The sequence below is a fragment of the Cataglyphis hispanica genome, chromosome 7 (assembly GCF_021464435.1).
Source record: "Cataglyphis hispanica isolate Lineage 1 chromosome 7, ULB_Chis1_1.0, whole genome shotgun sequence".
NCBI classification, from domain to species: domain Eukaryota; kingdom Metazoa; phylum Arthropoda; class Insecta; order Hymenoptera; family Formicidae; genus Cataglyphis; species Cataglyphis hispanica.
This window is the reverse complement of record NC_065960.1, coordinates 5692375-5716694: the sequence shown is the minus strand read 5'-3', so window position 1 is coordinate 5716694 and position 24320 is coordinate 5692375. Positions and strand designations below refer to the sequence as shown.

Below are 24320 nucleotides of genomic sequence, written 5' to 3'. Positions count from 1 at the left end.
ACAATTCTCTTATATTTTAATTACGAGAAATGTGTTTGATACGAATAAATGTACTATATGAGCAAGAAATTCAATTATGAAAAATTATAAAGAATTTTTTTTTTTTCGGAAAGAATGCCCCCCCATCGAATGATAGAAAGATGTCGCACACTTTGGTGCGCTTCAAAAGTTATTGTCATGTTTGACAAGAGGAAGAATCAGCGGTGACGAGGGCGCGGAAAATCGGCCGTTCGGTCGCGCGCCAGCAGCGGCCATAATAATAATTTTTACAAGCCCGCGTGTAATCAAGGCTGCGCGTTACACATGTTTCGCCCGTGGGCGCCCCCTACCCACGGCACGTACGACCCCCCTCGTCGGCATCGTAGGGGTGGCCGCGGCACGTAGTAGGGGCGGCCACATGCGAGAGGGGGCGAAGCGGAGAAACGGGGAGAAGAAGGGGCCTCGGGTGCCTCGTGGGGTGTTCGTGGATGACGAGGAAAGGAGATCGACAGTGGAAGCAAGACGGGATACAACCCAGGGCGGACGCGATGCGGTGGATGAGAAAGGGGACTGTTGGCTGAGGGTGGGACGCGGAGGGGATCGGCGACGAGGGGAGGGGGGGAGGGCGGTGTGTAGTATTCACGCGGTTGCTGGTGCTGCTGCTGCTGGTGCTGCTGTTGTTGCTGCTTCTGCTAGTGCCCCGGTCCGCCGTTCTTCGTGTATTGTTATCCAATCGAGCGTACTGACGAACCGGTTTTTGAGCTGAGCCACGCGCGCCAATATCGCTTGCATACGGTATGGCACGAGTTTTTTTTTTTTTTTTTTTCTTTGATGAGGGAGGGTGGACGGTCATTGAACAACGGGATGTTATTGGCCGATCGCCGTGACACATGCCCGCGTGTATTGCAATCGAAGATCTAATGAGAGACGTTGTTTATCGCGGCGATATGTGTCATTTGCGTGCAATTATAGACAATTGAATCCTCCGATCGCCGACAGTTGTTTTAGATCCTTGACTGGTGTACTTTTTTTTTAACACAAATCGGCGAACGTGAAAGCGTTAATTCTTTCAACACATCGTTCACGACACGTGTGGTGCGTTAAATTTTATTTGGTGATCCGTTCGACTATCTGATAGTCTGGTTTCCTTGGTGCTCGAATGAATATAATATGTAAACTTGTTACAATTGTACGATTATCTAATCGAGTTTACAATAAGTTGTAACAATGTACTCGCGATAACTATTCATTTTGCTCGTCTGCCACGTGTTTGTGCTTGGATTCGAAGATCGGTGTGGACAAGCAGTGTTACCATCGATTGATTGTGGTCCCCTGTAAAACCCATCAAGCTTTGATGGGCTTGTCACGTGTCGGTAGGACGTTTGTAAGCTCGAGAGTCATCGAGTAACGAAGAGCATCGTTCTGGAATTGACTAGTCGAGATCTGCGGTGAATGATGGTTCTTTCGATCTATCATGATTCACGTTGAAAGATCGATTTGAAAGGAAAAACTACGAAGTTTTCATTTCGGAATTTAAGTGAGTACTTAATTGCATCATTTTAAATGATTATTAATTTTACACGTTGTTGCTAAGGAATATTTTATTTTACGATATAAGAATCATAATCTCACAGACTTCTGTTTTCATTTTTTTACATATCTCATAATAAATTAATTAAATTTCATTCTATACAAAGTGTTGCAGGAGATTGTAAATAATATTTTTGTAATCAAATGGAGAGAAAGACAGAGAAAGAGAGAGAGAGAGAGAGGTACTTTTATTTTATTTTATTTTCTAAATACTCACATGAGACAATTATATTGATAGCACGGCTCATTAATTAACGTCCTTCAATGCGTCGCTATATCAGCTGATATCCTACAGCGACACGATTGTATGTCTATGAATAGAAACGATTGATTACCTCTTTTAATGGACAGGGAAATAATGAAGCATCGCAAATGCATAAAATTAATCAGCTTAATCTAACGATTTATTAAAATAGCGATTACATATATACGGGTGAAAAAAATATCCAAAATCAAATAGATAAAATGCTTAAAAAGGACTTTGACGAAAACACGTATCTTTTTACATTATCGTCGCGGCCAGAGATCGCCCTGCTAAGTCGAGGCTTCCGTAAAATGGGAGGGGGATTCGCGATTTAAAACGCGCGGGGGGGGGGGGGAAGGAAAGAAACGCGGTGGAATAGCGGAGTTACCTGGTTTGTGCCGTGTCCGGCAGTTGATCGGAGCGTGACGAGCAGTAATTGAATGTAGGTATGGCATTTGCATTGACAAGCTCTAACAGAGATAATTCGAATCTCGTCGAACGCAATGGTCCACACGGGCGTTAGGTCGTTTGTCAATACGACGGCGCCCGTCCAGTTTCCACGTTTCCAGCGGTATCGCTGTTTGTCACCGTCTCGTCGACGATCGTTCGCCGCTGAATACACCCAGTGCTCGCATACTTCTGCGGCGCGAACGCGTTTCGTTCTGTTCCGTTTTGCGAGCCACGACGTGCCTGTCAAACACACCGGCCTGTCGGTCGAAGATTATTACGGTCACCGCTACATAAATTCTCTTTGGCGAAAAAAAAAAACAAAAAAACAAAAAACGAGCAGCTGATGGGAGTTGTCTCGATCCAATTATCATCTCTGTCGAATAGATACACTCGAATTTAAACTTTGGAACTTTGAATTTAATTAGCTACTTTTAGAAAATTAATGAAAAGATTTGGAAAGTAAATAAAAAATATTTGAGTTGAAGAAAAATTGAAATGTTATCGCCGAGTGTCTTTGGAAAAAAAATCTAAATGTAAAAATCGCATATTTTTTTTTCCTGATTAAAGAGGAACATGAAGATGTCGTTTCGTAGGAGTGCCAAACGGATGTAAAAAAAAAAGGAAATTCTTTTCGAATTTGTTGATTTTATACAAGTGTGGATCCGCACATGTCCGTAGAACCTCGAGTGTTTGCCTGCAGGCAGGTTCGCGACCGGTTGGATATCGTCAGGATATATTCGCGCAGGAAATGGGTAGTTCCATTGTTTGCACATTCGTACAAACAGTGCAACTGCGAGGATGCGCCGGGACCACTGTTTGATTTTCGAAAGTGAAGCTTCATTGTACGAGATACTATGTTGTACGAGAGTCCCGATGCATATGAAACAACGATGCGTTTTGAGGAAAAAAAACGCGAATCTCTCTCTGTTTCTCTCTCTCTCTCTCCCTCTGTCGATCGGAAGGAGAGATTGTTGAAATCGAACAAATGATATATTTTCGTAAACTTTTACGCCGATGTTCGATGCGCCGGAAGTTTCTCCCTCGCACGCAAATTTAACATTGGATTTGACGTGATTAATTCCGCGGAAACTTTTGCCCGTCGAGCCTAATTGGAAGTATCGAGAGATGCTGCAACGCCGATCGCACGCGATAGAAGAGAAAAAAATGTACGCGCGCGCATGGAGAAAACCGATCAAATCGGGGTTCGATAGATCGATTGAAGGCTCTCCCGGCTCCCCACCGATGTCCAGCACGCGAGCCATACCGCAAAAGGGTATCGAGGGGAAAGAGAGGACGCGCGAGCGAGCGAGAGTGCCGAGAGAAAGAAAGCCGACGTCGTGAGAGGGAGAGATCGAGTCCGGTGGGAGATAAAGCGATAAAGAGCGGCGTGCGCGTGAGAGAAAGAGGTTTACGTTAGGTGGAATGAGAGGGACGGGAAAGAGAGAGGGTGAGGAAGAGTGCGAGGGAGGGAGCGAGAAAGAGACAGCCAGAATAGGGAAGGAAGGTTGGAAGGAGTGGGGTGGCAGAGGGGTGTGAGAGAGGAACCAGGAAAGGGGAAAGGGATGCTGCGTGTGTTGGCATGGACCAGTGCGTCAACGGCTGTTGCCTCACACGAACCGCCGAAATTATAGTTAGTGACCCCCGACGGATACTTCAGAAATACACTCCCGACTCTATATCGAACTGCCACTTTCGCGCTGCTCGCAACGGGGAACAAGGATGATTCGAGGGTGCCGCTAACGAACCGCCAAAGGGGTCCCTTCGGGATCACCTTAGGGGGGAATCGTTCGTAGGAGACATCCTTCGAGCTCGACCGAGCGATCTTCACGAGACGCGTTTCGAGAGACCCAAGATCATTTCCCGGTTATCGATAGCTTGTTCGAGTGAAGTGTTTGATAAGATCGGCCGGCATTGTTCTTGAATAGGACTTTGTATATCTAAGTGCGCGTGATTATGCGAGAGTTTTTTAGTGTCGGTCGACGATGATATCGTGTAACTTTAATCATTGATTGTCCCGTTAAACGATAATCAATCGAGTGCTTGAAATGCGAGTAAGTGAAGATTTTTGAAAAGGTTACTTTATTGAGTATCTCCTAAAAACGACGGATATTTCTCTCGTTTGAATACTTGGATATTTCTTTTTTTATCTCGATATTAGTTATCGAAAGGGAGAGAATGTTCGCGATATATTAAATGTGTTTTAATAAAAATAATGAACAATTTGCATAATTTACAATTATTTTATAAATACAACTACTGTTACATTGATTCTATTTGGAAGGCTTTTTTTAATTAAACTTTGATTTTAAAAATTTTCTTCGATTTTACACAACATTTAAAGATTAGATTGCACGTATTCAATTTACTTGTTAATTGTTTACAAACTGTTTGGAATCGGATAATAATGTGCGATGAGTGTTATAATTCCGCCGGAAGACAGTAAACAGAACGAGTTTGTAAGAGATTTGAATGCGAAGTTAAGCGAGAATCTTAGCCGTCGCAAAGTCGTCGAGAGTTCTTACAAAAGAATCTTGAGAGAACCTACATCGATTGCTATGATTACAGTTCTTAAGCGTAGAAACATTCCGCATTATTCTCTCATATCATCGAAATTCGGTGTCGGCTTTAGAGAAATGTTGAACACGCATCAATTGCTTCCCATAACATTACTTTGGATAATATATAATAAAATATCTAATTTTATCTCTGCTTATATATTTCAAAATCGAAACAATCGATTAATATATTGTCATATATGATTGATATAGTGAAATTATTTCTAACGCTCCTTACGTTCGATCGGATATAATGACCGACAAGTATTAAAGAGACAATTATTCGCGATTATCAATTAACATGTTTACCGTATAATAACTGTGACATTGATAAACATGTTCAACTTTGATCGCGTCTTCGGCTTATCATCAATTCGATATTGGCTGGCTGGGGATTTTCGAGTCGCGAGACCGTCATTGACAGGAGGCAACGTAGTAAACGTAGCCACGTGCAGTTTGACACGCGGTCGTACGTGCGTAGGGGTTGGGCATTCGTGTGGGGGGGTGCCTACCGCCGGGCGTTCTTTTTCCCCTATTTTTTCCGTCCCCACCATCGTGCCGGTCTGCCCCTCCTGGAACCACCTGGATCCGGCGTGTCAGCCCCGGTGACGTGCGCAAAAATTACTGAATGAACGGTGACGTCACGAGGCCGGCCGCGTGAAAAGTGTGCGAGCCCCCGTTCCCGTTCGTATCAACCATTCTCTCACCCCCTTTCGCTTCTCTTTGCGCGTTACCCGCCCGTTCAACCACCACCGTCCGTTTTTTCGCGTCCGTTCCCGTCCCGAGTCGGTGTTGTGTCGGCGCGCGGATTCAGACACAAGCTCGGTTAAAAGGTCCCGATCGTGTAAGATAATGGCACATACAGCATATCATTAAACGGATTAAGGGTAGCTAGGAAGCCGTTGATCAGCGACGGCCGCGTGTAGCGAGAACTTGCCTTGTCAAATCAGTCTTTCGTTCTTTTAATAATGGAAGCTCTCGATCATATTTTATGCGCTCAATTTTATAAGTCAATGCATTAGATATTAATAAATAATTGTGAAATACAATAAAAATTTTATTCAAAAAAAAGAAATTATAGAATAAATTGTAACAGCATTCTTGAAAATAGATCGTTTTGTTTTTGTTTTTGCAGATGCAGCTGCGCGTTGGAAAATAGAAAGGATTAAATTTGTCTCGACTCATAAAAAAATTCAATTTTTATAAAAATTAATATTTTACATCAAGAGCAAAAGAAGATTGATCTCCATCAATTCGCCACGAAAGTGTAAAGATCAAAAGAACAAACAAATCAGTCGTCAAATTTTTATGACAATGCAAAACTCTACGGAGAAATTTAAAGAGAATTCTCACGTATTTGACATTTATCTCAGCGCCAACATTGGACAGAGAAGATATTAAAACTAACGATACCTCGACATCGACTCACTGACTTGCTCTGAATTTTCCGAAGGATTTTTAAGCTTCCAAGAACATCAGATCACATCTAACAAATTATGCACTCTTGAAAGATGCTCGCAAGGCTCTTTCGACTCGGCGGGTGAACCGAATGGAAGGATGTTTCATCCGGTGTTCTGACTGCCTATGGATATATTCGGCCGTTGCAACGGCGGCGGCAGCGGAAGCACGGTAGCCGGAAGCGGTGCTGGCTCGGCGAGGACGTCGAGCAACGAGTCCGCCGGTGCTGGTAGTGGCGTCACGCCGAGCGGTACCAGCGAGAGCGGCAGCAACGCGAGTGGCAGGATGCAGTTGACAGGAGCCTCGGCTCCTGGCGCGGCGGCCTCGCCGGAGTCGGGCGTCTCTCCGTTGACCGACGCCTACACCAAGATGACCAGCGACATCCTCGCCGAGAGGACCTTAGGTGACTTCGTCAGCGAGCATCCCGGCGAGCTGGTTAGAACAGGTGATTGACTTTTAAAAATGGAGATTATCGATGGTAATTTTTTTGTCTCGATCGTGATAACTTGGTGCACTTTTTGGAAACTCTTATTCTATAAACACTCTATTCTCAGAGCAAATATATTATGATGCCATTTTGCTAAAGATGAAACGGATATTTCGATCGACAGGCTCGCCGCATTTGGTTTGCACCGTCTTGCCGGCGCACTGGAGGTCCAACAAGACACTTCCGGTGGCTTTCAAGGTCGTGGCACTCGGCGACGTAGGCGACGGTACCCTAGTGACCGTTCGTGCTGGAAACGATGAAAACTGCTGCGCCGAGCTCAGAAACTCTACGGCTCTAATGAAGAATCAAGTGGCCAAGTTTAACGATTTGAGGTTCGTCGGCCGGAGCGGAAGGGGTGAGTCGTTTCTTTCTTTAAAATTCATCGTTCGCGAGGAGCTGTGCCGTCCGACGTTTCATTCATCGCGACAAAGGGAGCGACGAAAGTGTCGGGCGTGACAATTTCTCTTTCTCTCTCTTTTGCCCTACTTTCTCCTCTCCATTCATAAAATTGCAAAGTTCTCGAGTCTCTTTGCTTAGAGTGTGTCGCCCTTCGTCTTTTATGCCGGAAGAAAATACCAGAGGGGTGAAAGGCGACGGTAGAAACCCCTTCAAAGAATTCAGTTTACGTCGCCGTAGTAAGGGTAGGTCGCGGTCGTCTTGAGACAACCCTCGGTTTTTCCTCGGCCCTTGGAGGAAAAGTCTCTCGCGTCTCGGCACGACTCGAGACAGGGGGTTGGTTCTCCGAGCGGGTGGGGTGGATCCGAGAGGATCGCTTGGGGTGGGTAATGGCTTTTATTTGTCGGCATCACCGTGCGACCTTCTTCTCTCGCTTTGCCGCCCAGTCTCGTCGGGAAAAGGGCGAACTGAGAGGGATGGAGCTTGTCGCTCGAAGAAGCCCATGACGACGAGAAACACAGGGACGGGTGATATTAATTGAGGTCTCAGTAGAGTTTTAATTAACGTTATTAGAGCCGGTATTTCGTCTAACCTGCGTCTTTTGAACTCGCGCCAGAGTCCTAGATTAACTTAAAGTATCCGCATGTGCATCCGACCTATTTCCAACGAATTCGATAAAGGTTCGATTGCTTTACATAATTTATCACGCGAAATTGTGATTTATTTTATGCAATTAAATTAATTTTGGATTTTAAATTAATTAAATTTATGTTAAAAAATTTAATGGTGATATATTATTGTTGTTATATTTTTGATCGTATCGATAAGGGAGGGCTAATCGCTTGAGAATCGAGGAAACTCGCAATCTCTCTAGCTAGGAAGCGGGGAAACTCTCTTCTCCTTCCCCAGGTTCACGGGAACGCGTCAGTCATTTGTCTGGGATTAGCTCTCAATTGTTTTCGCCGAGCGCGGAATTAACATAAGCTAGGATGAAGAATGTAAGAGAAGTGTCTCTCTCTCGTCAGGATTCCTAACCGGCTGCCTGGCTCCTTGAATATTCCCTGGAAACCGATGTGCGCCGAACTCCCGGGAATTCTTAATGATCCTCTCCGTTTGTCGAGCGTGGAAATATTCGCACGTACGGATTCGCGAGCAGGATTTTGTCCTTTCGATTCGAGGAAGGATTAGAAATTCCCCTCAACTGCATTCTTCATTGCTTATCGCGCTTATTTATAATTAATATCATTTATAAAATATTGTGTAAAAAAAATATATACGTCAAAATCATATAAAACAAATGTCACATATTTCGGTATTATTATCATTGCGATAAACGTAAGGGATCGTTAAAACGAGACATCACGCTTTTGTCTTCGCCTAAAACCGCTTTTAGCCCGGACAAGATTGAGCGTACTGCCACGATAGTCGAGAGCTTTGCAATATCGATGATAAGCCGTAACCCCCTTCCCGCACGTTCGACCGTAATGCCTGCTCCATCACTGCAAAGTCTACCCTGAAGGTACTGGATTGTTTCCATCCCTCGGCCCTAAGCCCTTTAACGAGATAGATCATTTGCGCGCTTATAGTTCCAACACGTAGCGGGCGAGCGTATCCTTCGACTTTGCTGCCGTGAATAAACTTCGTCACGGGAACGTCGCCAATCTTACCAAGTTGCTTTAATTCTACAACACACTTTCTCTTAAACCTATTAATCATTGTACTTGTAATACGCAACACGAACAAGATGGAGGAGTGTGTGACAAAATTAAAGACAGTTACAACCACTAAAAAAAGATCTTACAAAGGTAAAAAAAGTACGCCAAGTATGTAAAAAATATTTCTTGTATGCAACAAAGAGTTGAAAAAATATTTACCTCTAAAAAAATAACTCATACAAAAGGTTTTCCCTAAAAAATAAAAAAATAAAAACTAAATGAAATCAATAATTAACTAGCCAAGTACTTAGAAGTAACTCAGTTTGCGAGAATTTGAAATAGTATTTGTCATAAAATCAATCTTGCATTTATAGAAATATTAGAAATATCCTTGAAAAAAATTAAATTACATTTTATTTTTATTTAAAAATTACACCATTATATTCCATTGCTATTTAAAATAAAAAAAAAATTTTATTCTGATTTTACTTTTAATAAATGGAGATAAATATCTACAAAAAAAGAGAGAGAAAGAGAGAGCAAATTTCTAATAATTCTTAATATTTGTAAATTAAAAATTGTTTGCTTTAAAAAAAAAAATGTATATTTTTGAAAGGAAATTGTGCGTGTGCGCAATGTTTAATTTAAACGCAAAATATTTGAGTAATTCTCACTGATTCTCGCGCCGCGAGCGTAATAAAAATTTATGAAATGCATCGAATCGGGTGGAACGCATTCAGTGTTCACTCGCAAAGTGTTGATTTATCGGCCGCAGCGCGAGGCTCGTTTCATTTCGAAAAGAAAAACGGCCAGTCACTCGCGGTGACGGGCCGCAGTTCCTGACCGTAATCAATTCGTTATCAGACTGCAATTGCGCATTTGCGTTTCGTTCAGGGGAAAACTGAAATTAATTAATTGGCCCGACACAGTAGCGTACACCGACAGCGATACAATGCAGCAGGAGGGTGGGGAGGGGGGGGAGGGTGAGGGGAAGGGGAAGGGGACACGTGTACCGGTGCATAGACACCACGTAATTTCGCACACGCCTGCAGAGGACGGAGACATGCTAACGAGCATAATCAGCGAATGGGTCGGGGACGAGTTTCTCCGCGTAGTATTTTCCGAAATTACAACGCGACACGCGCCCGAATGTGTAATACTTTCCGAGATATTTCGAAAATTATATCCCGAGTCGCGCGTAACACTGTTATATCGTGAACCTGCGAGCAATCGTGTGTCTGCTCGCTGGAAAAACATAGAAAGCCTGAAATATTCTCAGATATTTCTTTTGTAACCTGAAAAGATCAGAGAATTCTCGCGGAATTTCGATTCGGCGAATTTTCAAAAGTCTCTTTTTTATAGTAATATAAATTAAATATTTAAATATTATTATAATTTTGATAATTATAATTTTGCTCTCATATTGTGAAAAGTTAGCCAAGATTGTGTCTAAAATGCATTATAAATATTTATCTTTATCTTTGTTTATATATATTTAATGTCTTAATAAAATATTGATAATATTATGCGAATAATAAATGCTCAATTTTACAAAAGTTATTTAATTTTCTTTTTAATACATTTATAAATTTTGTGTTTTTCCTTTGTATGAGTGAAAAACATTAGAGAATGCATACAAAATGAAAAAAATTATATTATGGAAAATTGCATTTCCAAAAAATGTTGAAAATATTCTCTTTACCTGAGATTTTGAACAAAAATACCTAGATCGGGGAATCTTCTACAAGATACGAGATAGACATCCTAAATCAGAAGGAACAAGTCTATCTGATTCCGCGATGTCGTCGAATGAGAGTTAAACAAGGCAATAGCGTTTAAAAGGTACGTAAGAACGTTCGAGCGCGGTCGCGGACGATCATTAATGGCTTCACGGCGACTGGCACCGAGGGTGATACCCCGCGTACACCACCCACGCTTACCTGACGGGAATCATGACGGTAAAGGTGAAAAGGTCTGGTTGGCAGGCCGAGAGAGAATAGCGTGACTCGTAGCCGCCGAGAGGGGAATCCCCGCTGGAAAACGAAAGGCTCGCGTGGCGAACCACCGTGTGGCCACGCTCGACACTCGCCATTATTTCTCCGCGATGCTTCCATCTCGCTCCTGTCCCCCTCGTGCATTTTTATTTTTATTTTTTTTCTTTCGTTCCGCCATCGATCATCTTACGTCTTACCGCGACCGATGCTTCACCGTCTCCACCGTGACTCCCCCGAGTCGGTAGGATCCGAGTTGAACTCCGGGTGAACTTTGTGGCCCGATCGATTATCGCCATTTTGCTATGTACGAAAACGTATCTAATGGGTCTGATAGAAAAATACGGTAATGGCCGGACGCGAAAGGGGTAACGCGAGCGTTACAACGCATTAGCGGGAAGAAGTCGTTTAGGAGCGGATATAAATAACATAATGTGTTATCTTTTATATTGTAAACCGATGGCGGAGGATAAAAGCGCGCTTACCTTTGCAACATTATCGTATCTAATTTCAAGAAAACATGTTTCGCGTTTTATACGTATATCTGTCGTGGGGTATGCGATATATAGGTTAGTAAGATGATTATTATATTTCTATCACGGGAGATATAAAGTTAAAGTGTCTATTATCTGAAAAAAAATATGATAAACCTGAATTTTTTTATATTTGAAAAAATCAGGAAATTCTCGTAAAATTTTATTGAGAAATTTTTTGAAAAATTCTTTCTTTGATAATTTTATTCTCATATTATAAACAAGTTAATTATGTTTAAAATATACAATAATTTATCTCTGCTTATACCAATTTAATTTAATGCCTTAATAGAATTTTGAATATTTATTACATATTTTTCTTTATTTTTTAGTTATAAAGGAATGAAAAACTTTACGCAAATAAAAAATATTTATCTTTTGAAAGCTACTCAAGTTTTTTCAATTTGCAAATCTAACACTTGAAATTTAAATGACTGCGTTTATTCTTTGTATGAATAAAAAGCATTAGAAAATACATACAATAAAAAAAATTTACTTTAAAAAATTTAAGAAATTATTAAGGCTTTTAAGTAAAATTCACAAATAATCGCGAGCTAGTAAGTGTCAGACGCGGATGGTAATGCGTCAATTTCATAGAAGAATAAATTTTCTATGAAACTGATTATGTGCAGAAAATTCGGGCACGAAAATTTACTTGATCTTATACCAAGTATAAATTAATCTCAATTTGAAATTTATAATAACTTATAATTACTTTAAAAACCGAGTGTAAATTAATTTCGATAATTGTTTACACTAACTCACATCTCACGGATCGTTTTCAATTTACATTTATTATTTAGAGCACATTCCTACGCACTTTGAATTTTGTGGTGCTCTCTTCTGGCTTCAGAGATATGCCATTTTGAAGTATCATAATTTTCGCATTTATTTCTATGATTTTTTTACTATGTCTTACTTGCACATTTATATCTTTTTGTTTATATTTGTGTCACTGTCAGGATATTTTTGCTAAGAATTTCTTTTGTTTACATTTAGAGTTGTTTTTATGTTACTGCCAGTACGCTTCAGAATCGTCTACTTTACTCACAATTGCTATTCCACTCAAAGCAAGGTTCAACGCACACCTACGTGTCTAGTTTTTTGATAGTGATCTCTCTCGCAGGGGGGGGGAGGGGGAGCGGAACATACTGTCTTCATACATATATACATATATACATATATTTTTTAATGCGAAGTAAAGTTCCACATAGGTTTACAATTTTATATTTACGCATTAAATGTATATGTGGAGATAGTATGTTCCGCCCCCCCCCGCCCTGCGGAGGAGCTCCTATCAAAAAATTAGACATAGGTTTACGTTGAATCTTGCTTCGCGTGGAAAGTGGAAAAAGCCAAGGAGCTTCTTCTTCGGAAATGTAAATAAACACTTTTTCCACGTCTGCTTTACACAAATACAACGTAAACAAACGTTATTTTTCCTTATTTTATTACAGAAAAAGCATTAAAACTGTGACACTTTAAAATTACATATCTCTGGAACCAGAAGAGAGCGCCGCAAAATTCAAAGTGCGTGTTACTTAGGAATGTGCTCTTTATAATATATGTTTATAATATAAAAATGAAAACGATCCGTGAGGTGTAAGTTAATATAAACATTTACCTTGATCTCAATTCGAGATTTATAATAACTTATTACTTGAAAAACTTGACTAAGGAATTTTTTCTTTACCTGGAATTTTGAGCAAAAATACTTGGAAAATCGGGGAATTTTTAAGGAGTTTTTTTTTTGCAAAATTCGACAACCCAAAAGACAGTTATATCGTGCCGATGTCATGCAAATGCCTCGTGAAAAAAATCGCAATAATCGGGAACGCGCACGCACACGCATGGTCGCTCGATCGAACGGACCGGATTTATGGATGATGAAAAAGGGCGAAGGGTTAAAATTGCGGTGAATCTCCTCTCGCGCGCGCAATTTTTTGCCGCAGCGACTTTTCGTATTGAGAGAGGAGACGTTACTTTGTACACACACACACACACACACACACACACACACACACACACACACACACACACACATTTGCGCGTTGCTTTTATCACTTCGCTCGCTTTCGCGTGCTGTCAAATCGATGGTCGCGGTGAAGTTTCGGCGCGTTGGCGGGTTGAAATTGCGGTGGACGCGCGTTTCCCGTCGTCCACATCCTTCTCCCCTCCCTGCTTCCGCGCTTTTTCCACGACACATTATTTCGCGCGTAACCGAGGCTTTTTAACGAGATCCTCCACCGAACGGGTGGGTCCGTTCTCTCTGTTCCCTTAACTCGGCCGCGCTGGCTGGCCACCGTCACCGTCGACGACGCCCTCGATACATTACCGACGTGTAATTCGGTTACCACGGAGTTTCGCCCCGGCTAACCGCGTTTGCGAACTTTCGACGTCGGTTGAATAGGCGCATCCACGAATCGACGCTAAAAACGCGCGCCTCTGACGTAAACGTGTACGTTTTCCGTCTGGTTTTTCAAAGTCGAGACCTCGAGCATATTCCTACATTGCGCATTGCGGTGCATTAAAAAATTGAATGCCTGCCAACGAGAAATGACCGATTAGTAAATCAAAAAAATATTGGGATCAAAAATTTTTAATCTATTGATATATACGCTAAGTGTGCATCTCGTGTTTCAGGCAAGAGCTTTACCTTGACGATAACGGTGTCGACGACGCCACCCCAAGTCGCCACCTACACCAAGGCGATCAAGGTGACAGTTGACGGGCCGCGCGAGCCGCGATCCAAGACCAGTGAGTATCACTGTAAGCATTGCTATTCTTATTATACATTTATTATTCTTATGTTTAATTTTAAAATCGCCAGTAGATAAATTAATAGACAAGTGTTTATACGACCAAACTGGCAATTTATTGTTTGATTGTTCTATCACAACGTTTCGACCATATGGTTTTGATCCTTATCAAGTGAAAGTTATAATTAAAAAGTAGAAAGAGAAAAATCGAAATGTCAAACTGACATTGTGTCAACCACTATGTTTGCAATATTGAGAACGACATTTATTATTATACACATCACGGTTTCCCTTACTTTCGCGCATTCCTCGAGACCCTCGCGGATTCGAGCGTAATGTACGCATACCCGTGGAATTCGGCGCAACTGGCCGGGAATCTCCCGAAACGATAGTAATGCTTAACGAACGAGCGGCGTGGCACCGGAGGCAGTAAAAGCCGCAAGTTCGAAATGGCCTCAATGTGCGGCTTCGTACTGGTCGGACGTTACCTCCGAGGCTAAGTTTCGCGCAATTGCCATTATTTATAAGCGGCGGAGCACCCGCCGGCCTCCGCCATAACATTGACAAAGAGCTGCGCGGGCGTTGCCCGCGGAGATGTGTATGTGTGCGTATTTGCATGTGTGTTTGTATCGCGGCGCTTTAGCCAAAACGCGGGACGACGCCTACGCAAACTTCGGCGGATATCCGATCGCGGGAACTCCTCCGCGAGAACAGCTACCGCGCCGAGACATACAATTACCGAGGACGATTCTCCGCCCGTTATTTCGATAGTCGACGACGATCTGCAGGGGTTCCTCCGTAGGGGTTGGGGGGAGGGGGAGAGGCGAAGAGGGGAAACACCTCTCTCATTCTCCGTTTGTTACCTACCTACCTACCGCGTAACCTACCGCGTAACGCATTGTGCGCTCTTGAAATTTAGTTTCAGCACTGCCAATTTGTGGCGGACGCGAGAACGCGTTCCCTTCCAAGGTCTAACGATTAGATATCCGGCAAGGGAAGGACACTTTACGGGGCGTATATTCGCTTCGCGCATAAAAGGGCATTTTTCGCGAAAATTTTTCAAATATCGCCTGTAGATCTTTTTCTCTTCTTCTCAAGCTCACTAATAAAATTAGGAGATCCGTCATTGCGACGTAATGATGGAATCTCGTCGGCTTATAGATATCGCACGGAGCGTAATGTCGCCTGTGCGAGAAGGCGTACCAAAAATATCCGATAGCTTTAATATATCGGAGGCGAGGCGGTTTCTCCCTGGGCGCGCCAGCACGAGGAAGAAGAAGGACGGGGTGGAGGGGAAAAAGGGGGGGAGCATAAGTTTGGTACCTTGGGAAATTGCGACCACATCCGCCGGCTTGGCCGCATCTGCGGACCACCCACGAAACTTCCGTCATAAATCCAAAATATGAAAACGCGAAATTTCGGTGTACCGCTCGGAGACGCGCATCCAAGCAAAATATTACGATGACGCCTCAGAGAGAGAAAGAGAGAGAGAGACAAAGAGACAGAGACAGAGAGAGAGAGAGAGAGAGAGAGAGAGAATTCCTCTTACGATATTAATACGCTACCAATGCTATCCGTTATCTCTCATCCAGGATTAAGAACAAAATTTGCGTTATTACGAGCGCGAATATTACGAGAGAATCGCGCTTTTCGACACGTCGGTTAATTAATTCCAAGTTGACGCAATTAGAATCGTTCTCGGTCTGAGAAGACGATTTTGCGGGGCGGCGTTAAAAGAAAAATAATCATCTTTAAAGCCGAATGCCGGATATGAAATTTTTTTTTAGCGATCGTTAAGGTAGCGTAAGAACGTCGGAAATGTAAGCACGTTCGTCAAGTCGTCGGCGCTTTGAAATCTTACTGTGAAAACAAACCGTTTGCTGAATCCGGGCAAATGGCGCGACAATTTCGAGATATGGCGGTGAGAGATGAAAGGACCTCCGTTCTCATGGGTGGTCCGCGTGCGCTTTTTTCGATGCCCGCGATCCACGTGTCTCATCTCACGTATTTGTGAACAGGCCGAATGAGCATCTTCGAACTGTTATTATATTTTCGTGAGTAACACAATGGATTCTTTATTAATTTATTTTTGGATTAATTTATTGAATTGTGTAATAATTTTTGAAAGACAGACAGAAAAATATATAAGACGTAAATATATATATTTCTTTATATATAATTTATATTATATTTATTATAATTATATATTATATATTATATTATATTATATATTACATATTATATGTTATATATTATATGTTATATATTATATATTATATATTGTATATTATATATTATATATTATACATATATTATATATATATATATATATATATATATATATATTATATATTAAAAATTATATATATTATATATTTTTATGATTATAATGCGATACAAAAGAATGACACGCCATGCGACCAAAACGCGAAAAGAGCCGGCGCAGCTTGAAACAAGGATTTGTTTCGGTAGTTTCCTACGATGGCGGCTTGATAGATTTAATAAATTATGCCGCTCGACCCACGAATTTATCACGTCAGCCTAACCCTTTGAATTCGGCGCGCCGTTCTTCGCAGTATTTCATTAGGCGTCGAGGACTCGTGCGACCCTCCGGATAGTTGCTCACTCTTCTAAACGGGACCCCGTTACACTCTCTCTCTATCTCTCTCTCTCTCTCTCTCTCTCTCTCTCTCTCTCTCTTTCCCTTTCTCCCTCTCTTTCTCTCTCTCTCTGTTTAAACGAACCAACGAATAATCAGTGGTCAATTTTTCGCTAATCATTTATCTCTATCATTTTTGATACAAACACGAGGGTATATTTTTTTTAAATTATTTCAAGACTTTTTAGATTACTATCGATTACACGCTTAATCCGATTCATTGCAATTCACACAGAAACACATACACAATGATTTTTGACAATACCATTCTTTTATTTATCCTTCCGCGCATTAGAAGGAGGCAATCGACGGCGATTGGACAAAGTTGTAAGTTCTCAGCAAGTCGCGGCTATCGATTTCATTGGACACCCTCTTCGCGCTCCCTGACTGCCAGGGAATTTCTCGAGAGTTAGCAGCTGGCAACGACAGATCCTCATTTCGTCGCTTCTCGCTCCCCCCCCCCTCCTCATTCCTCCCGCGCAAGCCGCGTCCCGAAAATCGGCTCTTCTTTGGATGGATGGTGAGCGCGGGCGCTCTCATTTTCGATCTTTCCCATTGTCGCCGAGAACCGCGTTTCGTTTCATCTCGTCGCGTCTCGGTGGAAGACGCGCACACGGCGAACCTTGAAAGATCTCGAATGGACGCGAGTCATCCGGAATACTCCCGGGTTTGAATCTCCCTCAATCAATTTCCTTGGACCCCGCAGCCTTTCCGCGGCGGCGGCGGCCACCTTCGGCTACCAGACGAGGGTAGAATGTGTAATGAATTGCTTGTTTAATTAATTACAACCCTTCGCGGGGAAGCACTCGCCTGGCGTTGTCTTAGATAAGGTTTATTTGTTCGTTTCCGCGTTTGATCATCGGACGCATGACGGCACAATTTTTTGCGAATTTTTTCGCAGGATTGCGATTTATTTCCAGCGCGTAAAATATATTTCAAGATGACTATAATCATAAAAAAAACATGTAAAAAAGAATAAATATATATTACGTCTCATATAATTTTCCATATTAAGAAGGAATGATTATGTAGATGTTAGGCAAAGAAAACTTTGCTAATTGCATTAACGCAAATTGATGTCGCGGTTAATGATTTAAAAGACGAATAAAAGGCGTTTCCATCTAAGGAGACTGTATCCGATCTATAGAATTTTCTCCCGGGTCCTGCGGCGTGCTCGAATCGCCGGTCGTTTAACAGGATCTCGTTAGTCTCGGTGCCCGTCGGTATTCCGCCGTCGCGCCCCCATTGTGTCCCCGGATCGAGCGTACCCTATTCAGCAAACCGGCGGGAATTTCGGGTTGCCGAGTTAGAATTAGGGCTTCGATTGGATTATCAGGACGGCGGGAGTCCGCCACCTCCCTTCCGTTCCTGCGACCCTCTCCCTGTCGGTCTCTCCGGCCTCTGGTGCCTTCCGCGTTGGATCGTTGCCTTTAGGGGAAAGGGAACGAATCTGCACACGGCTGTCCTGTGCGACGACCTCTAGCCAGGGACAGCCGGATAGGACGTCCGCCTATTGGGATGTCTTTAATTGGGTTGGCGACACCGTCGCAGGGAAATAAAATGTATCGATGCCTCTCTCTCTTTCTCCTGTGTCTCCCTCGCTCGTTTGGCTTTCGAAGGGACGGCATTTAGTCGTATATCGCGTTCCGTTTGTCGTTCCTCGCTAAATGAACGATACTTTTTGCGTTCGTCGAATAGCAAGAAAAAAAAGTATAAATAATTTCCACCGTAATTTATATGCATCCGAAAAAAAAATCGTGCACGTAAAATAGAATATCTCGCCTGTACTCTGAGACATTTCGATCTCGAGGAGAATGACGGGTAAGATGAGACAGGCGATTGACGACACCGGGGGTCCAGCGGACAGGCGCACGGTTGATCGCAGTGCTGTCTCTTTTAGGGCAGCAGCAACAATTTCACGCCTTCGCGTTCGCCTCGCAACGAGGCGGCCCGTTCTTTGCCTCGCCTCTGGTGGACCCGTTGCAACCTCTGCCGAATCCGTTGCAACCGTTACCAAATCCGCTCCAGCCGAGGGATCCGTTGTCTTCCTTTAGACACGCGATGCCCGGTAACTGTCAGAGTAAGTAAATGCACCGAATTCCCTCCCCGCAGCATGATCGTCATAATCTTCAATCGCACAGCAGCTCGGCTTTGAATATGTTTCATCAATATAACTTGCTTTATGCATGCGTGTATTATTGTTTTTGTTGTTATTGGCTTATATCGATGCTTCTCTTCCGTGTAAGAGATCAATTTATAATGAGCGATTTTTTATGTAAAAAATATTTTACGAAATTTAAAGCGTCCAGCACAGAAGATACATAAAATAATCTTTTATATATATAAAAGAAAGAAATCCTGATTGACTGACTGACTCATCAACGCCCAGCTCAAATCGTTTAATCCGGGAATGTAAAATTTGGAAGGTACATTGTTTGGGGACGTAGGCACTCACTAAGGAAGGATTTGTGGAAAATTCTGTCCTTAAGGAAGTAAAAAAGGGGATTGAATTTTTTTTTATAAGGATACCTATATCTCAAAAACCGAAGATGTTAGAAAAGTAAAAATTGACATTTTAATTCTTCATTATAAAGTAAGGTTACATGCCAAATTTCTTGCTCCTAACGTCATGTAGTTCTTAAGATATGGACATCGTTAAAAAAAATTAACACTCTTTTTTCACATCTGACAATTATATCATAATACATAATTACAATTCAATATTAATGTTATTAACTATCTTTGTTTTGTAGCCAATACGCTTCGACTAACGTCTGCAATAAACATTGCTTATTATGTTAAGACATCAACCTGTAAATTATATTTCATACAATTTAGACAAAAAGCTCATGTTTCTATCACAATTGTACCAAATCCCAAAATCCAGAGCGAAGCCGCGGGCAACAGCTAGTGACTTATGTACACGCGAGAAGGGGTATTTTTATTTTATTCTGCAACATGCTTTTGTTTCTTTTTTTTCAGTCGTGTTGTAAAATTTAGATAATTTTTGTCATCGAGCGGGCAGCTTCTGTCGAGTTCGAGAATATTTCCAACCAGACTATTACTGGTCTGAGTACAGAAGCACGGCTTTTGGATAGGCTCGGCAGCTAGCTTCTCGGCTTCAGAGGCGGAAACCGCAAGCCTGTTCAAAGCTAGATTAAATATTATATTAAAGGGGTTGCCACGGAAGCGCGCGTCCCAGTCGGTTGGCTGCCTGGTGTTTTGGGGGCGCAGTCTCACCTTCTCTCCGCGTTTATAACGTAGATTCGCGAATTTGCGCGCAGAGCGCGTCGTCAAAGTACAACATCGAGAGATTGTTGGTCGTTAATTGTAGGAAAAAAAAGAAGAAGAAGCCTTCGATCATCGATTAGTAATATTGCGTCGCTTGATCAACGAGCGCGTTCGCGAACGAATATATCTGGGTGCGCGATAAAATTTTTAATACTCTCTACGATAACATCGATAAACGGATGGCTCCGGTAAGCGCGCAAGAAGAGACGAGGAAAAAAAAAGAGTTTAAACAATAATTCGAGAGATCGGCCATTTTAATGAGTTACCTCAGACGTGAGGGCTGACTCTCGGCTCCACTCTGTTCTAGCTAAATTTTCCGATAAAATACGAAGCACGCCGAATATTTCCTTTATTAACTTTTTTCCCCTCATCGGGCATCTGGTCGTCCGATAATACGCGTACGCGGCCGTATTATTCTCACACTACAAGCTTGGCGAATTTGATTTCGAGAGACACTCGCTTCGCGAAGTAATTTTTTTTTTTTTTAATAAAAAATTTATTATATATACTACATTTTTTATTACACCGATAAATTATTTATCCTCTTTTGATTAATGAAATCTTTGCTTGTGAAAAATACGGGAAAACAATTAATCGTTTCTTTCTTCTGTGAATGGCGAAATTAGCTCGAGGCGAGGATACAATTCAGTATTCAAATCCCCCGCAGGGATCCTCGCATATTTCGGTGAGGCTCACGCGCACAACTTTTCGACGATTTTCCATAAAAAGGGAGACTCCTCTTCGGACCGCAAGGAATCTGGTAATGCCGAAGGACGTGAAAGCACGGACGCTGGCTGGGTAGCAGTATTTAGGGTTAGCTCTCGTGACGACGGTCTGGTGGCGCTCGCCGAGGCGAGCTCGGTTATTTGAGTTGGCCCCAGCCAACGCAAGGGGAAAAGGGAGGAAGAGATGACCAACCCTTTGATCTCGATGTGCCCCCGTCCGTTTCCCTCGCAACCCGCCGTGTCCCCTCTCGCGGACGCTCGCTCTCTCGTGCCTCGTCCTTTCTGCATTCAACCCCCGTGACTCATTGGAAAATCTATCGGGGACGTTGCCTATAGCCCGCAAAAATACACTCGCCAAGGATTGCAGAGGGCGGCCGCCACTGCCGCCGGTGCACCTAGCGAAGTGATTCGAATTGGCATATAATCCGGCGAAAATTTCCCCGTGCCTTCTCATCCCTCTATCGCTTTATCCGATTGTCGCGATTATTATTTATCTTTTCCGTCCGACACACCTGGCCTGGAAGTGCCTTGTCGAAAAAATTGCTATCGATATTTGTATGTTAGCCCGCTTCTTCTTACACGTGTTGCGTTTTTTTTTTGTGCCGTTTGTTCCCCCCATTCGTTGATTGCTTTTCCCACAGCTGGTATTTCCGATGTATACGCTTTCTCGATTTACATGTTATATGCAAAGGCGTTTATCATGCATTCTCTTCCTTGCGCAATTATCAGCTCTTTCGTTCCTCGTATTTTTTTTTGGCAAGGCGTGCAACGGAAGGTTTCTCTAGACATGTCACAGTTTGGCCTGACGGCGAGCAATTCTTGGGGGTACGGCAGCACGGCCGGCTATGCCGGCTATCTTCCGGGCCCCTTGTCGTCGTGCGCCGCGCAGGCATCATTCCCACCCCCGCCGCCGCCCCCGCCGCCGCCACCGCCGTCATCGACGTTGGCCACCTTCGCCGGCACGGCCTCCATGAATACGCCGACGGCACCGGACTCGACGGCGGGCTCCACCGTCACATCCGGCAGCAGCAATGCCGGCTCCACGCCGCAGCAGGACGCTTTCTCCGCGGTCTCGTCTCGTAAGTTGAGTTACCTGCTGCACGATTATCATCGAATTTCGCTGTGGTCTCGACAAACGAACAACCATGGGGTATCGCTAAACCGTCACAGCCAAATGTAATGTTTGATAAATTTTTCAAGAGCTGATAACTTTAATGTCGAAGTAATCTTTGGGTCATTCATTGGGATCGTATGTTCTCGCTGAATTGTAATCAGGAACTTGTCAGATCTCTTGCCTGGATGAGAGATTGCTGAAAAAAAAAGAAAGTTCGAAAGCACTGCGGGAACGGTTGTGCCTCATGGTTGGAAACCTAACTGATTCGGAGGATCCGTAGAGGCTCTCAGCACTGTTTGTCTCTATTCGAACTGAACGTAGTGAGTCTCGTTGCACGAATTGTCGCAGTCGTACCGGACACCACGACACCGGGCCAGTCTGACCCGCTGGATCCGCTGAGCAGCCTCATGACCGGCAGTTCCACCAGCCAGAGGTATCAGGATTACGTGTCGCCCAGATCTCTGTCTACCGATTCGAGCACGACCGAGAGCCCGGTGCACGAGGAGCAGGGCTTCGGGCAGAATTACGGCAACTACTTTCCGACGCCCGGTGTACTGCCCAGCATACTCTACTCCCAGCTTTACGGGAATCAGTTCCAGAATTCCGAGAGCGCCGAACAGAGGGCCGTCGCGGACAGTTGCAGCGTGAGGCAAGAAGAAGTTAGACCGGACAACAACGTATGGAGACCGTACTGAGAGGCGGAGGAAGGTAGTTTCCCTTTCCAGCGATTTGGTCGTCGAGAGACTGTACAACACTTGGAAGACGAGGGGAAAGTGACGCTTGGAAAAAAGTCGCTCTTGAAGCCCTCGGCTGATAATTGTAGTGAGACATAGTGATTCTTTGAAGATTATTCAAGTGTCAAGGATGATTCTTGACGACGAATTAGTGGGCATTAAAGACTTGATTCGAAAGGAACTCGGGGACGAGTCCGAGCTCCTTGTACGCTCTTCCGGAAAGTTTCGGGAAATTAAAATTCTCTTACCGGTTGTGTTTCTCGCGCCAACGAATCTTAGGGGAGTGAATGAAGCGGGGGAGGATTTGTAATTAAGTGAGAGAGAGCGAGCGCAAGTGTGAAAGTGGTGTGATGACGACGACTATTATAATGATATCCGCAGAATGTATATACGTGTACATAGCTAGATCACTATCGTTTCATCGAGTCATTATCATTTTAAAACGCGACACGTCATACATTAATTTATTTCATCGATTACGTTTTCATAGTATAATTGCGTCCGCTGCGGGAATCGTGCAATATCGTCACAGCGCGACGATCAGCTTCCCTTTCTCTCTGTAAATATATATCTTCCACGTTGGGCGTTCAGTTTCCGATCCGCGAAGATTTCCTTCCCCTTTAAAAAAATAAAAAAATAAAAAAATAAAAATAAGGATACCTCTCGGTCTGTGAAGAAATTTGGCTTTGCACTTTCGACGAGAGATAATCGCAGCGATCTTGAATTATCTCGAAAGATTGGCAGCAAAAGGCTGTCAACGTCGTGCGGTCACGTTCGGGTCAAGCCGACGATAAAATCGAATGGGATTCGATTCGCGTTAGGTGAAAGAGTCTCGGCCGTTGCGCGGCGAGCGCGTGAAAAGCACTCGCGGGTATTCAACGAAACGAAATGAACGAACGTGCCAGCATCGAAGACCTTACATCGAAATTTCCGCTGAAGAAACGAAACCTCGGGAAACGACTCGCGAAGCGATTTCGCGAGGGGCACCGTACGCCCGTCGCCAGCGAGAAGCTTATCCGTTTTTCAGTTTTCTTCTTTTCTTGTAAGCCGGCGACGGGCACTCTGCGCGTTTCCGAAAATAATTTCCGATATACATATCTACCGATCTATTGTTATCGTAGTTTTTGACCGAGTCGAAGTAAAAAGTGTATTTCAAAATATGATATAGGACTTTTTTCTTCAAACTTCCTTCACTGCCACCCTATTCACCCATCCTATCTTTCTAGTATTTCGCATTATTTAGAGGAGAAAGATTTATTTTATCAATTTGTTTTGTCAATTATATATTATTATATTATAAGCCAAACAGAGGAAAAATATCGGCACCTTAGAATCGGGATTGGTTTCTAAGACCTCCCTGTCAGTAGGTAACCATTCTGTCACTTGTCACTTCCATACTACCGTATTTTCTTTGCATATTTTTCCTCGACTATTATAATAATCAAAGTTGACAAAATATATTGATATTTGAAAATTTGTTGCTCAAAAATTACATGGCCATAAGACCGAGTCACATACGTTATTTGATATACTTAATGTACTAAATATGAAATGTGCCTTCATCATTCATATACGTACATATAACTTGGCCCGAGGCAGACGCGAATTTCCCTCCCGAGACTAGGTTTAATTAAATCTTTTGCAAATTTGCATATACGCACTTCCGTCAGTGAGAATGCTTTAGAACCCTCGATGTTACC

The 24320-nt window shown here is 43.0% G+C and overlaps 1 protein-coding gene across 6 annotated transcripts; it reads left to right on the top strand.

Annotated features, from left to right (window-relative positions):
• The first annotated feature begins 836 nt into the window (after positions 1-836).
• LOC126850829 (runt-related transcription factor 3-like) lies at positions 837-23780 on the top strand. 6 transcript variants are annotated; one of them, XM_050594196.1, is made up of 7 exons: positions 837-1516; positions 5954-6721; positions 6888-7118; positions 13982-14107; positions 18642-18836; positions 21534-21851; positions 22235-23780. In XM_050594196.1, the coding sequence occupies exons 2-7, from the start codon at positions 6403-6405 to the stop codon at positions 22579-22581; spliced, it is 1536 nt and encodes a 511-aa protein (XP_050450153.1). In that variant the 5' UTR covers positions 837-1516; positions 5954-6402; the 3' UTR covers positions 22582-23780. The 6 variants fall into 6 exon arrangements, with proteins under 6 accessions (XP_050450153.1, XP_050450158.1, XP_050450154.1 ...); XM_050594201.1 differs by lacking the exon at positions 837-1516 and adding an exon at positions 3873-4314 and having other exon boundaries at positions 13982-14095; positions 18657-18836; XM_050594197.1 differs by lacking the exon at positions 837-1516 and adding an exon at positions 3873-4314 and having other exon boundaries at positions 13982-14095.
• Positions 23781-24320: the final 540 nt, after the last annotated feature.

What these genes read in the sequence shown, in the direction of transcription:
- LOC126850829 (XM_050594196.1), top strand. Translation starts at nt 6,403, where the DNA reads ATGGATATATTCGGCCGTTGCAACGGCGGCGGCAGCGGAAGCACGGTA. An exon ending in CGTCGGCCGGAGCGGAAGGG is followed by an intron (nt 7,119 to 13,981) that starts GTGAGTCGTTTC and finishes CTCGTGTTTCAG; the next exon opens with GCAAGAGCTTTACCTTGACG. An exon ending in TTTCTCCGCGGTCTCGTCTC is followed by an intron (nt 21,852 to 22,234) that starts GTAAGTTGAGTT and finishes GAATTGTCGCAG; the next exon opens with TCGTACCGGACACCACGACA.